The following is a 12,227-nucleotide window of genomic DNA, read 5'->3' as shown; positions in this document are numbered from 1 at the left end:
GAGTGAAGCCAAGTATTGACTTTATTTCACTTTTATCACAGGATCAGAAGGACCGAACCTACTCCACAGTGAGGGCCAGATCACCATCGGCGACTGTGAACAATCTGAAGCCCAGCACTGCCTACGTCTTCCAGATACGAGCCTTCACGCAGGCGGGATATGGAACATTTGGCCCCAGATTAGAGATAACCACCAAGGAGGAGGCAACAGGTAAACACTTTTGTGCTTACGTCGGGATGACTTCAGCATGTCCTTCCTTTTCCCAATTGTGTCACCTCCAAGATGAACAAACACTGTTTTTGTTAGTGTTAAATACTTAGTTTGTCAACATTTGAATAGTAAAATTGACATTTGCCACAGGATAAATAAATAAATAAGTGAAGGTTAGACATGAAGGGTACCAACGTAATGGATGTATGCGGCAGTTGGGGTCCCAACCACAGGGGCGCTCCAGTGTACACATGCAGAACCAATTCAACTCTTTTTGGGGGGGAATTTGGGGAATCCAAGCCATTTTCAGTATTATTTTTTTATGATTGGCCCACAGTACATGGTAATAATATCATTTAACAAAAAATGTTTTAAAACAGTAGTGAAAATGGAAAAAATAAGCAAAAAATAAAGTCAAAATATTAAGAGAAAAAAGTTGTAGTTTATCAAGAAAAAGGTTTAATTTTATGAGGAAAAAAATTCATGAAAAAAGATTAAAATATTAAAGAAAAATATGTTATTTTTAAATGTTGTAATATTATGAAAAACAAAAAAAACACAAAGTTGTAACTTTTTGATAATTTGGTTGCGGAAAAAGTTATAAAGTTACAAGAATAAAGTCTAAATATGGGAATAAAGATATTTCCCAAAAAACAGTAGAAATAACTGGAAAAAATAAAAAAAAACAACCACGCGGCTGGAGGCGGGCAGTGGGTGGGATAAATTAAAACAGCCACAAAATCCAAAGAAATACAGCTGAATAGGTGCAGATTCTGGAAGATGTAGAAAGTTTTCTATGCGGGTTATTGTGTGTAGCTGCTCTATAGGAGTCCACAACTCAATACAAAGGGTCGAAAGATTAGCATAATAGGTCCCCTTGTGTAATAAAAATGTGTTATTTTTTTAAGTCATAACATTAGGAGAGACTGCATGGCGGTCGAGTGGTTAGCGCGCAGACCTCACAGCTCTGAGACCAGGGTTCAATTCCACCCTCGGCCATCCACCGTTTTCATCTACATCACAAAGCTGAGATGCATTTTTTTGGCGAGTGTATACGTCTTCTTAGCTTCTTAACATGTGTTGCTTTCCAACATAACAACATGACCCTTGACCCCTGCATCCTTTCATGTGGCCCCGACTGTACAGTAAAATTTTGGACGCCCTCGAGTCAAAGCATTATTCATGTGTCAAGGTTTGTTAGAATTTGACCATTTTATCAGCGCGTTACATAAGCCAGAAGCGGAGTCATGCCGGCATGTTTACGTCACCGCAAAGTGAACTAATAGCTCAGGGAAATGATTTGATTTCAAGCAAAGAAATCACAAATCGTTCAGACTTCTGCTTACATAATATCACCGGGGAAAAGATAAAGCTCTTTAAGGAGCTGCCGCTGTTATGTCTGAGCATAAATGAATGTAAATATCATCACTTGCATTAGAATGAATGCCACTCAATGCTCATTTGCATATACTGTACACATGTGTGTACAGTTCGGGGTCGGGTTTGGAATATATGTTAAAAGCCGACATTTTAAAAATGATACATTCATCAAGTCCGGGCAGTGGGTGGGATCAATTAAAACAGACTGTTTTTGCGGGAGCCGTAAAATCCAAATAAATACAGCTGAATAGGTGCAGATTCTGGAAGATCTAGAAAGTTTTTTTTTTTATTCTATGTGCGTTATTGTGTGTAGCTCAGTGGTTCCCAAACATTTTACAGTTGGGAATTTTGACCTGAAGCTATGTACCCTCAACTCCAGCAGATTTCAAAAACTTATTAGGTTAATTAACTTGAAATATTCAAGATAATTCAATTTCCGGGTGAAAAAAATATGTATTTTGAAGGGTGAAAATGAGAATAAAGTTTGACACGAGCACTGATAAATAGATAAGTTATCATTCTATATATCTTTTATTACACTCTTCCACAAAGCAATCTTCACTCGCTAAATGTACTGCAAAAAAAGGTCAGTAAGGATAATTCATAATGCCGACGACAGAGAACATACTTATTTCTACAATCACAAATACTTCAACTGATATAGTTCATTTCATGATTGCATGATGTAACATGATAATACAACATGCTAGCTACATTTATCGGGCTAAAAAGTGTAAAGCTATTTCATTTTTGAAAACACCCGCTTTGAAGAGTGCGTCTTTTTGAGTGATGTTCTGAATAACATCACTCTGATCATTGTGATCTTTCCGCATGTTTGTGTGTGTGTGTGTGTGTGTGTGTCTCTCATCAGCTGCAGTTGTCTCCAGCGAGCAGAACCCTGTCATCATCATAGCGGTGGTGGCAGTGGCAGGAACCATCATCCTGGTGTTCATGGTGTTTGGCTTTATCATCGGGAGAAGGTACGCTCGCGCGGGCCCCATTGACTCGCCGCTTTTGTGAGTCTCTGATTGCCAATTAGCTTTTCTGTCATTCACAGGCCTCCGCATAACACACATACACAAGCACCCAGCCCTGTCACGGCATGTTGGAATAACGGATTGGGATTTTTATTTTTCTCCCCCCCCCCCACGCCTCCCACTGAGGTTCAACATAATTATTTGCGTGTGTGACGCTCACTGCAGGATGTATCCCGCCGCTTTCCTTTCACCGTCATAAAGCACCTTGCTCACCGTGACGCACTTTCTACCACACGCTCTTTCATCTGCACGACCTGCTTGTTTTTCAAGGCGCTTCCCTCCGAGTCTGTCACACCATAACCGCTTATGGTTTCATGTCACAGATTGCGTCATAATTGTGAAATATCAACGCTTAGTAAGTCAGAACTTACACTCTTAACTTTAATCGTGGCGATAAAGCTTTGACTGAGTTTCATTTTCATTCATTCATTTTCTACCGCTTTTTTGTGAGGAAAAAGCGGTTGCTGGAGCCTATCCCAGCTGTCTTGGGGCGAGAGGCCGGGTGCACCCTGGACTGGTGGCCAGCCAATCACAGGGCACATATAGACAAACAACCATTCACACCCACATTCATACCTATGGACAATTTGGGTTTCAAATATACAAACATGTATCAATACGAGTTCAAACCCACAAATGCACGAGAGAACATGCAAACTCCACACAGAGATACCCAAGTGGAGAATCATACCCAGGTCTTCCTGAACTCCCGACTGTGTGGCCTACAAAGAACCGTTCACACCCACATTCATACCTATGGGCAATTTGGGATTCAAATATACAAACATGTGTCAATACGAGTTCAAACCCACAAATGCACGAGAGAACATGCAAACTCCACACAGAGATGCCCAAGTGGAGAATCATACCCAGGTCTTCCCGATCTCCCGAGTGTGTGGCCTACAAACAACCATTCCCACCTACATTCATACCTACGGACAATTTGGGTTTCAAATATACAAACATGTGTCAATACGAGTTCAAACCCACAAATGCACGGGAGACACACAGAAATGAGTGGGGAATCATACCCAGGTCATCATACCCTGGCACTCATCATCTTTAGAAACTATTCCAATTGTGGGAAGAGAGCAGGATATTCTGACAATTTTTAATTTTTCTTAAATGTGCATTAGAAATATTGGTGTACACATTTGTGTACAGTATATTGTCATACCTATGGACAATTTGGAGTGGCCAATTAACCTAGCACCACATTGTCGAGCGTAGCATGTATATGTGTATTTACACAATGTCATAAATGACCTATTGTCATCATATATGTGTTAATTATCAGTGATAAATGAGGGATTACTGTACGTCCAAATGTGAGGGACGCCCTGTCCTTTACATAAACTGCTGCAAAAGATAAATTGGACTCTGATTTGGGGTAGACTTGAAACGGCGGCACCAGAGCTTTATGTAGCACAAATACGTGCTTGTCCTGTCCTTCACGCTTCTTTCTTTCTGACTTTGAGCAGCAACTCAGCGCCTGAAGGAACTTTTAACATTTCACTTTTTAACTTCATTCACAAAACCAACCTCCTGCAAAGGAATGGAGATGGCAAACAATTCATCCATCCACAATTTTTAAACCATTCATTTTCTACCGCTTATCCTCACGAGGGTCGCGGGGGGTGCTGTCTTTGGGCGATAGGCGGGGTACACCCTGGGGTACACCCTGGACATGCAAACTCCACACAGAAATGGCCGAGGGTAGAATTGAACTCGGGTCTCCTAGCTGTGACGCCTGCACATGAACCGCTCGTACGCCGTGTTTATGTCTTTGATAATGTTTTTTTTTATTTGTTGTGCTGGGATTTTTTGTCGCATTTTGTTTGGCAGTCCTTGAATGCACCATAGTTGCGTGCAGCCAATATCAATATAATAGGATTTAATTTAATTTAATTTAATTTAATTTAATTTAATTTAATTTAATTTAATTTAATTTAATTTAATTTAATTTAATTTAATTTAATTTAATTTAATTTAATTTAATTTAATTACATTTAATTACATTTAATTACATTTAATTACATGTAATTACATTTAATTACATGTAATTACATTTAGTTAAATTTAGTTAAATTTTATTAAATTTAATTAAATTACCGCCTCTCGCCCCAAGACAGCTGGGATAGGCTCCAGCACCCCCGCGACCTTCGTGAGGAAAAAACGGTAGAAAATAAATGAATGAATAATATATAATATAATATAATATAATATAATATAATATAATATAATATAATATAATATAATATAATATAATATAATATAATATAATATAAAAATCTACATATATATGCTGTATTATTTTCGTGTGAATGAGATGTGTTTTCTGCAAAAAATGGGCTGTTTTTGGAGAAAAAAGTAGCCACAAAAGTAGTCTACTACTTCTGTATTACATTGCATTGATGCAATTGTTCTGGTTCAGGCTGCTCAGCAGGTTTTTTTTCCCACAATAAGTTCACACCAAGTTCTTGCAATTTAAGATGTTTATTTATTCTGTGCAGTCGCCTGATTGTGTATCGCTTCCATGTCCCCTGCAGGCATTGCGGGTACAGTAAGGCGGATCAAGAGGGAGACGAAGAACTTTACTTCCAGTGTGAGTGCATGTTTTTTTGTTTGTTTGTTTGTTTTGGAAGGAACAGTCTTTTAAAAAAAACACACACACACACACACATAAAATCCAGACAGTTTAGAACAAGAGTGAGACATCTTTGTTGCAAGTGCTGCTTTTTGGCAAATGTTATCAGTAAGAGTTTTTAAACACCTATACGCCACCTCCTAATGATGACCCTGGGGACAACACGACACAGCTTCCCCACTTGGAACGGGAATGATAGACGCGGTACGCAAACCCGCTGAATGGAAAAAAAGGCTGCTCTGGTGCTGTGAGTCCATGTCTATTATTGCTAAAGGTGTGAAAGCTCCACCGCTCGCTGTTCTAACACCTCCAAACACGGACTTGACACAGCTTGTGTCTGAATGAACCCCACTTGGACCACAGACACCGTGCAGCCCGTAAATAAATTCTGAGAAGAAAAGTTGCGAGAGGAAAAGCAGCAGAAACTGGGAGAAAAACGTAAAAAAAAAAACCTAAAATTTATTTGGTTAGAGTACATTTGGTTAAGAGGGATGCTAACCAAGGATGAAATCACACCTTGGCATTCGACTGCTGACTGTTTATCATATTTTTGTGATACCGGAGTACCCGGAGAAACATGCAAACCCCACACCGAAATACCCGAGGGTGGAATCGAACTCGGGTCTCCTAGCTGTCTGGCCTGCGCCTTAACCACTTTTTGCGCCGTGCAGCCCGTAAATAAATTCTGAGAAGAAAATTTACAAGAGGAAAAGCAGCAGAAACTGGGAGAAAACCAGCAACGTAAAATTGATTTGGTTAGAGTACATTTGGTTAAGAGGGAATGCTAACCAAGGATGAAATCACACCTTGGCATTCGACTGCTGACTGTTTATCATATTTTTGTGATACCGGAGTACCCGGAGAAACATGCAAACCCCACACCGAAATACCCGAGGGTGGAATCGAACTCGGGTCTCCTAGCTGTCTGGCCTGCGCCTTAACCACTTTTTGCGCCGTGCAGCCCGTAAATAAATTCTGAGAAGAAAATTTACAAGAGGAAAAGCAGCAGAAACTGGGAGAAAACCAGCAACGTGAAATTTATTTGGTTAGAGTACATTTGGTTAAGAGGGAATGCTAACCAAGGATGAAATCACTCCTTGGTATTTGACTGCTGACTGTTTATCACATTTTTGTGATACCGGAGTACCCGGAGAAACATGCAAACTCCACACAGAGATACCCGAGGGTGGAATCAAACTCGGGTTTCCTGGCTGTGTGGCCTGCGCCTTATCCACGTGTCCGCCGTGCAGCGCATATATAAATTATGGGAAGAAAATTTGCGAGAGGAAAAGCAGCAGAAACTGGGAGAAAACCAGCAATTTATTTGGTTAGAGTACATTTGGTTAAGAGGGAATGCTAACCAAGGATGAAATCACATTTATCACATTTTTGTGAATCATTTGTTTTGTTGATGACTATTTCCCTGCCACGAGGGTGCTGGTTTGCATAGCGCATAGCAATACATCATCATAATCCTCTTCTCTTTTGTGTAGTTAAATTTCCAGGCACTAAGACATATATTGACCCTGAAACCTACGAGGACCCAAACAGAGCTGTCCATCAATTTACCAAGGAGCTGGATGCGTCCTGCATTAAAATCGAGCGGGTTGTCAGAGCAGGTGAGCCCCCCCGTTGTCTCTCGGCTCTTTCCGTTTAGTCCCTGTACTCCCATCTATCACGCTGACAGCCATATATTCACATCGGTGAATACAGCACACAGCCTTACACATTGTATATTGATATACAATTATGAAGCGGGGGAAAAGTTCATTGCAATTAATTTGCGGGCTGCGGGCGATTGCCGCAGCTGAGAAATCGCTGCCACATTGGTTTTGCAGAGGCGGTCAATGCGAGTGTCTATGCATTTCCAGTGCGTCTTTATATAGGTCTCGCTTGTCCTCCCCTGGGAATAAAAAGATGCCGCGCTCCAATTTGTATTCCACCGCAGCACAGCTGCACTTTGTCTCAATATTCTGTACACTAATGCATTTGTTATTATGAAGAGCTCCATCATTTGGCTTTACCTTCAACTAACCTCACCCTTCACGCCATGCAGGAGAGTTCGGGGAGATGTGCAGCGGGCGGATAAAATTACCTGGAAAACGGGACGCTTCGGTCGCCATTAAAACGTTAAAAGTGGGTTACACCGAGAAGCAGAGGAGGGACTTCCTCTGCGAGGCCAGCATCATGGGACAGTTCGACCATCCCAATGTGGTGCATCTGGAAGGAGTAGTGACAAGAGGTAATCCCACCGTCAGGAGACGCAGACTGAAGTAGTCCTCTTAAAGTATTGTGTTTTTACAGTAGCTTTACTGTAACAGAGAAACACGACATTAAACACAGTAAAGTCTTGTTATATCGATATCGGTTAAAACGAATTACTACTTATTACGATACTATTTTCATTTCCCGGCAAATTTCTAGTCTTTTATGATATAATTAGCTCCGTTAGTACGATACCCGGTTATTATGATAACCCGGTTACTAGGATGCCCTTTTCATCTCCCGCCAGCCAATTTGGTCTGCTTATATCGATACAAAAGCAGCTTAAATCAATCTTTGCTTAAGGATTTCAATACCAAAAAAGAACACGGCCAACGGCTGCTTCCAGTCAACTTCCGGGTGGCAACACCTTCCCTATCGATAGTTCCGGGGTGAATTATGTCCCGGTAACCGGTAATCACTACAGCGTAAGTTTATTTTTATTTACTGTAGTACAAAAGCATGCTAGATACGCAATCCATGAACTCAAGGAGAAAATTACATGCCATATCAAAGATCCGCCCACTTTTAATGCAGTTCGGCGCAGGATCGGATATATGGATAGTCCGGTTATATCGGTATTTTTTCCGACTCCCAAGAATATCGATATAACGAGACTTTACTGTACACATGACATAATAGCCAGACTTCTTCTTCTTCAAGAAGCCTCCTCAGGAAAGTCAAGAAGGCTTTCTATGAGAAGTTATTAAACTTAATAATAGTCTCTAACAGCATCATTGTCATCGATGTCTATAAATAGTCCTTTCTTTCTCCAGGAAAACCAGTGATGATCGTCACAGAGTTCATGGAGAACGGTTCACTGGATTCCTTCCTGAGAGTGAGTATCCCGAGTATGGAAAAGTCCACCAGCGCAGGATTGCTGACCTGGTCGTGTTGCTCTGCGCAGATACACGACGGTAAATTCACCGTCATTCAGTTGGTTGGCATGCTCAGGGGCATCGCGGCAGGAATGAGATATCTGGTGGACATGGGTTACGTCCATCGAGATCTGGCAGCACGAAACATCCTGGTGAACAGCAACCTTGTCTGTAAAGTGTCCGACTTCGGCTTGTCGCGGATGATAAACGACGATCCCGAAGCCGTCTACTCAACCACTGTGAGTTCATTAACGCACTTGTCTCACTTGTCTTACCGGGTGGCGTTCAGTAAGTGGGGGTTACATTTCAGAGGAAGTCGCCGCTTGCCGTTAAAACGCTGCACCAATAAGATGTAATAGAATGTATAATCAAGAATCCAATATTGTCCCTCTAAAGTAGTACAGCTTGTATTACTGTACAGTGGAAATGTACTCTCCTCAACACACGGCCATTATTTTCTAAATAGCCGCCAACAAACGTGAGAGTGATTATTTAGTGCGGATAGCATTATTTCCCAACGCCGCCTTAACTCCCTTGGGCACGGAATCGACTAGAATGTCACTGGTTGTTCCGTTTGAGGATGGCTCCGACCTGGCGGACTCGAGCGTCGCATACAAAACGGTTTCGACGCTCCCGGCGGATCCATTTTCATTGCATACACAACAATGGACAACCGATTAACCGCAGAACCGCACATTAATAAATACCACATCAGAGAAAGTAAAGGTGAGCCATTTATCATATCGCCTCGTACTTTGGTACGTGATAAAAAATTAAATTAAATTAAATTAAATTAAATTAAATTAAATTAAATTAAATTAAATTAAATTAAATTAAATTAAATTAAATTAAATTAAATTAAATTAAATTAAATTAAATATCCTCACGCTTATCCTCACGACGGAGGGTGGGGGGGGTGCTGCAGCCTATCCCAGCTGTCTCCAGGCGAGAGGCGGGGTACACCCTGGATTGGTCGCCAGCCAATCACAGGGCACAAATAGACAAACAACCATTCACACTCACATTCAATTTGGACAATTGGACAATTTGCAGTCAGCAATTAACCTCGCATGTGAAAGCATCTTTTAAAGCATCTTCTTAAATCTTTGTTTTACTTCATTTGCCCATTTTTATGCTTGAAAATGCATAATTTAGGGAAATAACAATTAATTATAATAATAATTAATTATAATAATTATTACAATAATAATAATAATATATAATAATATAATTATAATAAATAATTATAATAATTTAATAATATTAAATAATAATTTTTTCAACACTAAGCCATAGTCAAGCCAAAACAGCATGATGGAATATATTTCTTTAAAAACCATGATGGAGTGAAGCTGTGAAATTGGAAGCGTGCAGTGGCGAGGGATTACTGTATTAAAATATTTACACAAACTGTTGTGTAGTACTGTATATTTTGTATTTTTCTGAACAGGGTGGAAAAATACCAGTTCGGTGGACGGCGCCAGAAGCTGTCCAGTTCCGTAAATTCACCTCAGCAAGCGATGTGTGGAGTTACGGGATTGTCATGTGGGAGGTGATGTCCTACGGGGAACGGCCATATTGGGACATGTCCAATCAAGATGTAAGTGCGATAACTGTATCATTTTACCGTCCGCTATATGTTGCCAGAATCTGAACTTTTTCTTACGCTGCTCCCACTGCTTGGAAAACTACGTCAGATCTGGTCTCAGTCAAAGTGTTTTGTTCTAGTTTTCACACTCACACAGTGAAAAAAGCTATCTCTGCTTCATAGAACAACGGCAAACAGAGTGAGACACTCGCACTTGCATGAAAAGGCGGAGAAATGTAACAGAGGCAAACCCGTTTCCGACGTTTAGGTCATTAAAGCCCTGGAGGAAGGCTACCGTCTCCCGGCTCCGATGGACTGTCCCCCAGGCCTTCATCAGCTTATGTTGGATTGCTGGCAGACGGACAGAGGAGATCGGCCCAAATTCGATCAGATCGTCAGCATTCTCGACAAGATGATTCGGAATCCGACCACGCTGAAAACGCCAGCTGGGACATGCACAAGGTGAGGACATCTTTAGTATTTCTTTATCCGCTTCCAGTATGACGTACTGGAGTAGTGCAGGACTAGCATTCTCTCAAGCAGCCGATGAGGACCTGAGTCCCGTGGAGGTCCTTAAAGGGGCCATGAGGGTATCGGATCCAACCGATGAAAGGAATTGCTCCGATCCATCACCCACGGTTACTCCCCCATCAGACACCTTTCCTCCAACCCGGATGATGAACGGACAGAAACACTCTCAATACATTAGCCCAGTGGTGTCCAAAGTGCGGAGCGGGGGCCATTTCAGCCTGAAACTAGTTATTATTGGACTTCAGCACATTTGTGAAATATAATTTAACAAGAAATGGTAATGGTAATGGTAATGGTAATGGTAATGGTAATGGTAATGGTAATGGTAATGGTAATGGTATTATTTCATTTGAACATGCATCAGATTCCAATTGAGTGCATCCCATAAACAGTTCCCAGTTCCACATGTCCAAAAGGAGTAGGAAGAAGCAAAGCTTATTAAATCCTACCCCTCCATCTGGTACTTTTACAATCACTAACTGTTACATTTGTTCACTTCCTGCTTTCCAAAACCTTAAACTATATTAGGAACTCCACACAGAGATGCCCAAGTGGAGAATTGAACCCGGGTCTGCCGGATCTCGTGACTGTGTGGCCAACATGGCCACCGTGTGGCTGGATTAATTATAATTTTTAGTATTTTAAGTATATTTATTGTGAGTGCTATTGATCAGGGCTGCCATATAAAGTCATAATTATGAGAACAAATTATGAGAATAAAAGTGGAAAGTTGAAAAGTGTAATTTTGTGAGAATAAAGTCAAAAATATTGAGATAAAAATTATAATTAAGGAAAAAACATTTAGATTTTATGGGATTGAACTCATAATGTGGGAAAATAGAAGCATTTCACAAAGCTTTTAACTTGAAATCCATATAACTTCCTATGTTTTACTTTGTAAAATATGAAAGTGCCTGGAAAGAACGTGGCCCTGCTTTCGTCCAGCTGGCGTTGTTTTACTTAAAAATAGTCCAGATGTCAGATGCCCTTTTCTGTCTTCCCGCCAACACCCTCATGTTCTCATCCCACAGACCAGCTCGACCCCTGTTAGATCAGAGCACGCTGGATTTTGCTGCTCTCCACTCAGTGGAAGAGTGGCTGGAAGCCATCAAGATGGAACGATATCGGGACAACTTCACAGCAGCTGGCTACAGTTCCCTGAAATCTGTGGCCAGGATGTCAATCGAGTAAGTAGATGGAAATCCCTAAAATAAAAACACCAGAACTCAGGACTACAACAACAAAAAGTACTATGAGATTATTAGCCACGTATACATGGACCCAAATATTCCAATTCCATTCAGGTTATTTGCTCAAACGGAAAGAATGTAACCTTTGTATACACCTCATTCCCAAAGTGCCAATCCGAATGAATATATAATGGGATTCCCAAGGGTGGAATATTCCTTTCCCCAATCCGATTGAGGTATCTTGTACCCGCTCAATCGGAAAGTTGTCCGACTGCGTTCTTCTTCTTCTTCTGTTGTTTATTGGCGGTTGGCAAGCAGCTTTGGTGTGCATTAGCGCCATTTGTGGAACAGAATCTAAACCAGGGGTGGGCAAACTACGGCCCGGGGGCCACATCCGGCCCGCCAAGTGTTTGAATACGGCCCGCCCAATCTTTCCAAAGTATTTCATTTAAAGTCAACATACAACCTGGCATCATGGCCTGAGCCAACCTTTTCATGGTTTTA

The 12,227-nt window shown here is 41.1% G+C and overlaps 1 protein-coding gene across 1 annotated transcript in view; it reads left to right on the top strand.

Annotated features, from left to right (window-relative positions):
* epha7 (eph receptor A7) overlaps nucleotides 1–12,227 on the top strand; it is a 61,216-nt gene that overhangs the window by 44,459 nt on the left and 4,530 nt on the right. Inside the window, exons 7-16 of the mRNA XM_058086429.2 lie at nucleotides 42–210; nucleotides 2,462–2,570; nucleotides 5,177–5,232; nucleotides 6,768–6,893; nucleotides 7,331–7,516; nucleotides 8,313–8,374; nucleotides 8,444–8,653; nucleotides 9,865–10,014; nucleotides 10,271–10,464; nucleotides 11,565–11,720. Coding sequence (XP_057942412.2) covers nucleotides 42–210; nucleotides 2,462–2,570; nucleotides 5,177–5,232; nucleotides 6,768–6,893; nucleotides 7,331–7,516; nucleotides 8,313–8,374; nucleotides 8,444–8,653; nucleotides 9,865–10,014; nucleotides 10,271–10,464; nucleotides 11,565–11,720 — 1,418 coding nt within the window. The remainder of the gene's footprint in view (nucleotides 1–41; nucleotides 211–2,461; nucleotides 2,571–5,176; nucleotides 5,233–6,767; nucleotides 6,894–7,330; nucleotides 7,517–8,312; nucleotides 8,375–8,443; nucleotides 8,654–9,864; nucleotides 10,015–10,270; nucleotides 10,465–11,564; nucleotides 11,721–12,227) is intronic.

This window comes from Doryrhamphus excisus, linkage group LG11, assembly GCF_037039965.1.
Source record: "Doryrhamphus excisus strain RoL-2023G ecotype Guam linkage group LG11, RoL_Dexc_Guam_v1.1, whole genome shotgun sequence".
Taxonomy (NCBI): Eukaryota; Metazoa; Chordata; class Actinopteri; order Syngnathiformes; family Syngnathidae; genus Doryrhamphus; species Doryrhamphus excisus.
The sequence above is the reverse complement of the archived record's forward strand: the minus strand, read 5'-3'. Positions and strand labels throughout refer to the sequence as shown.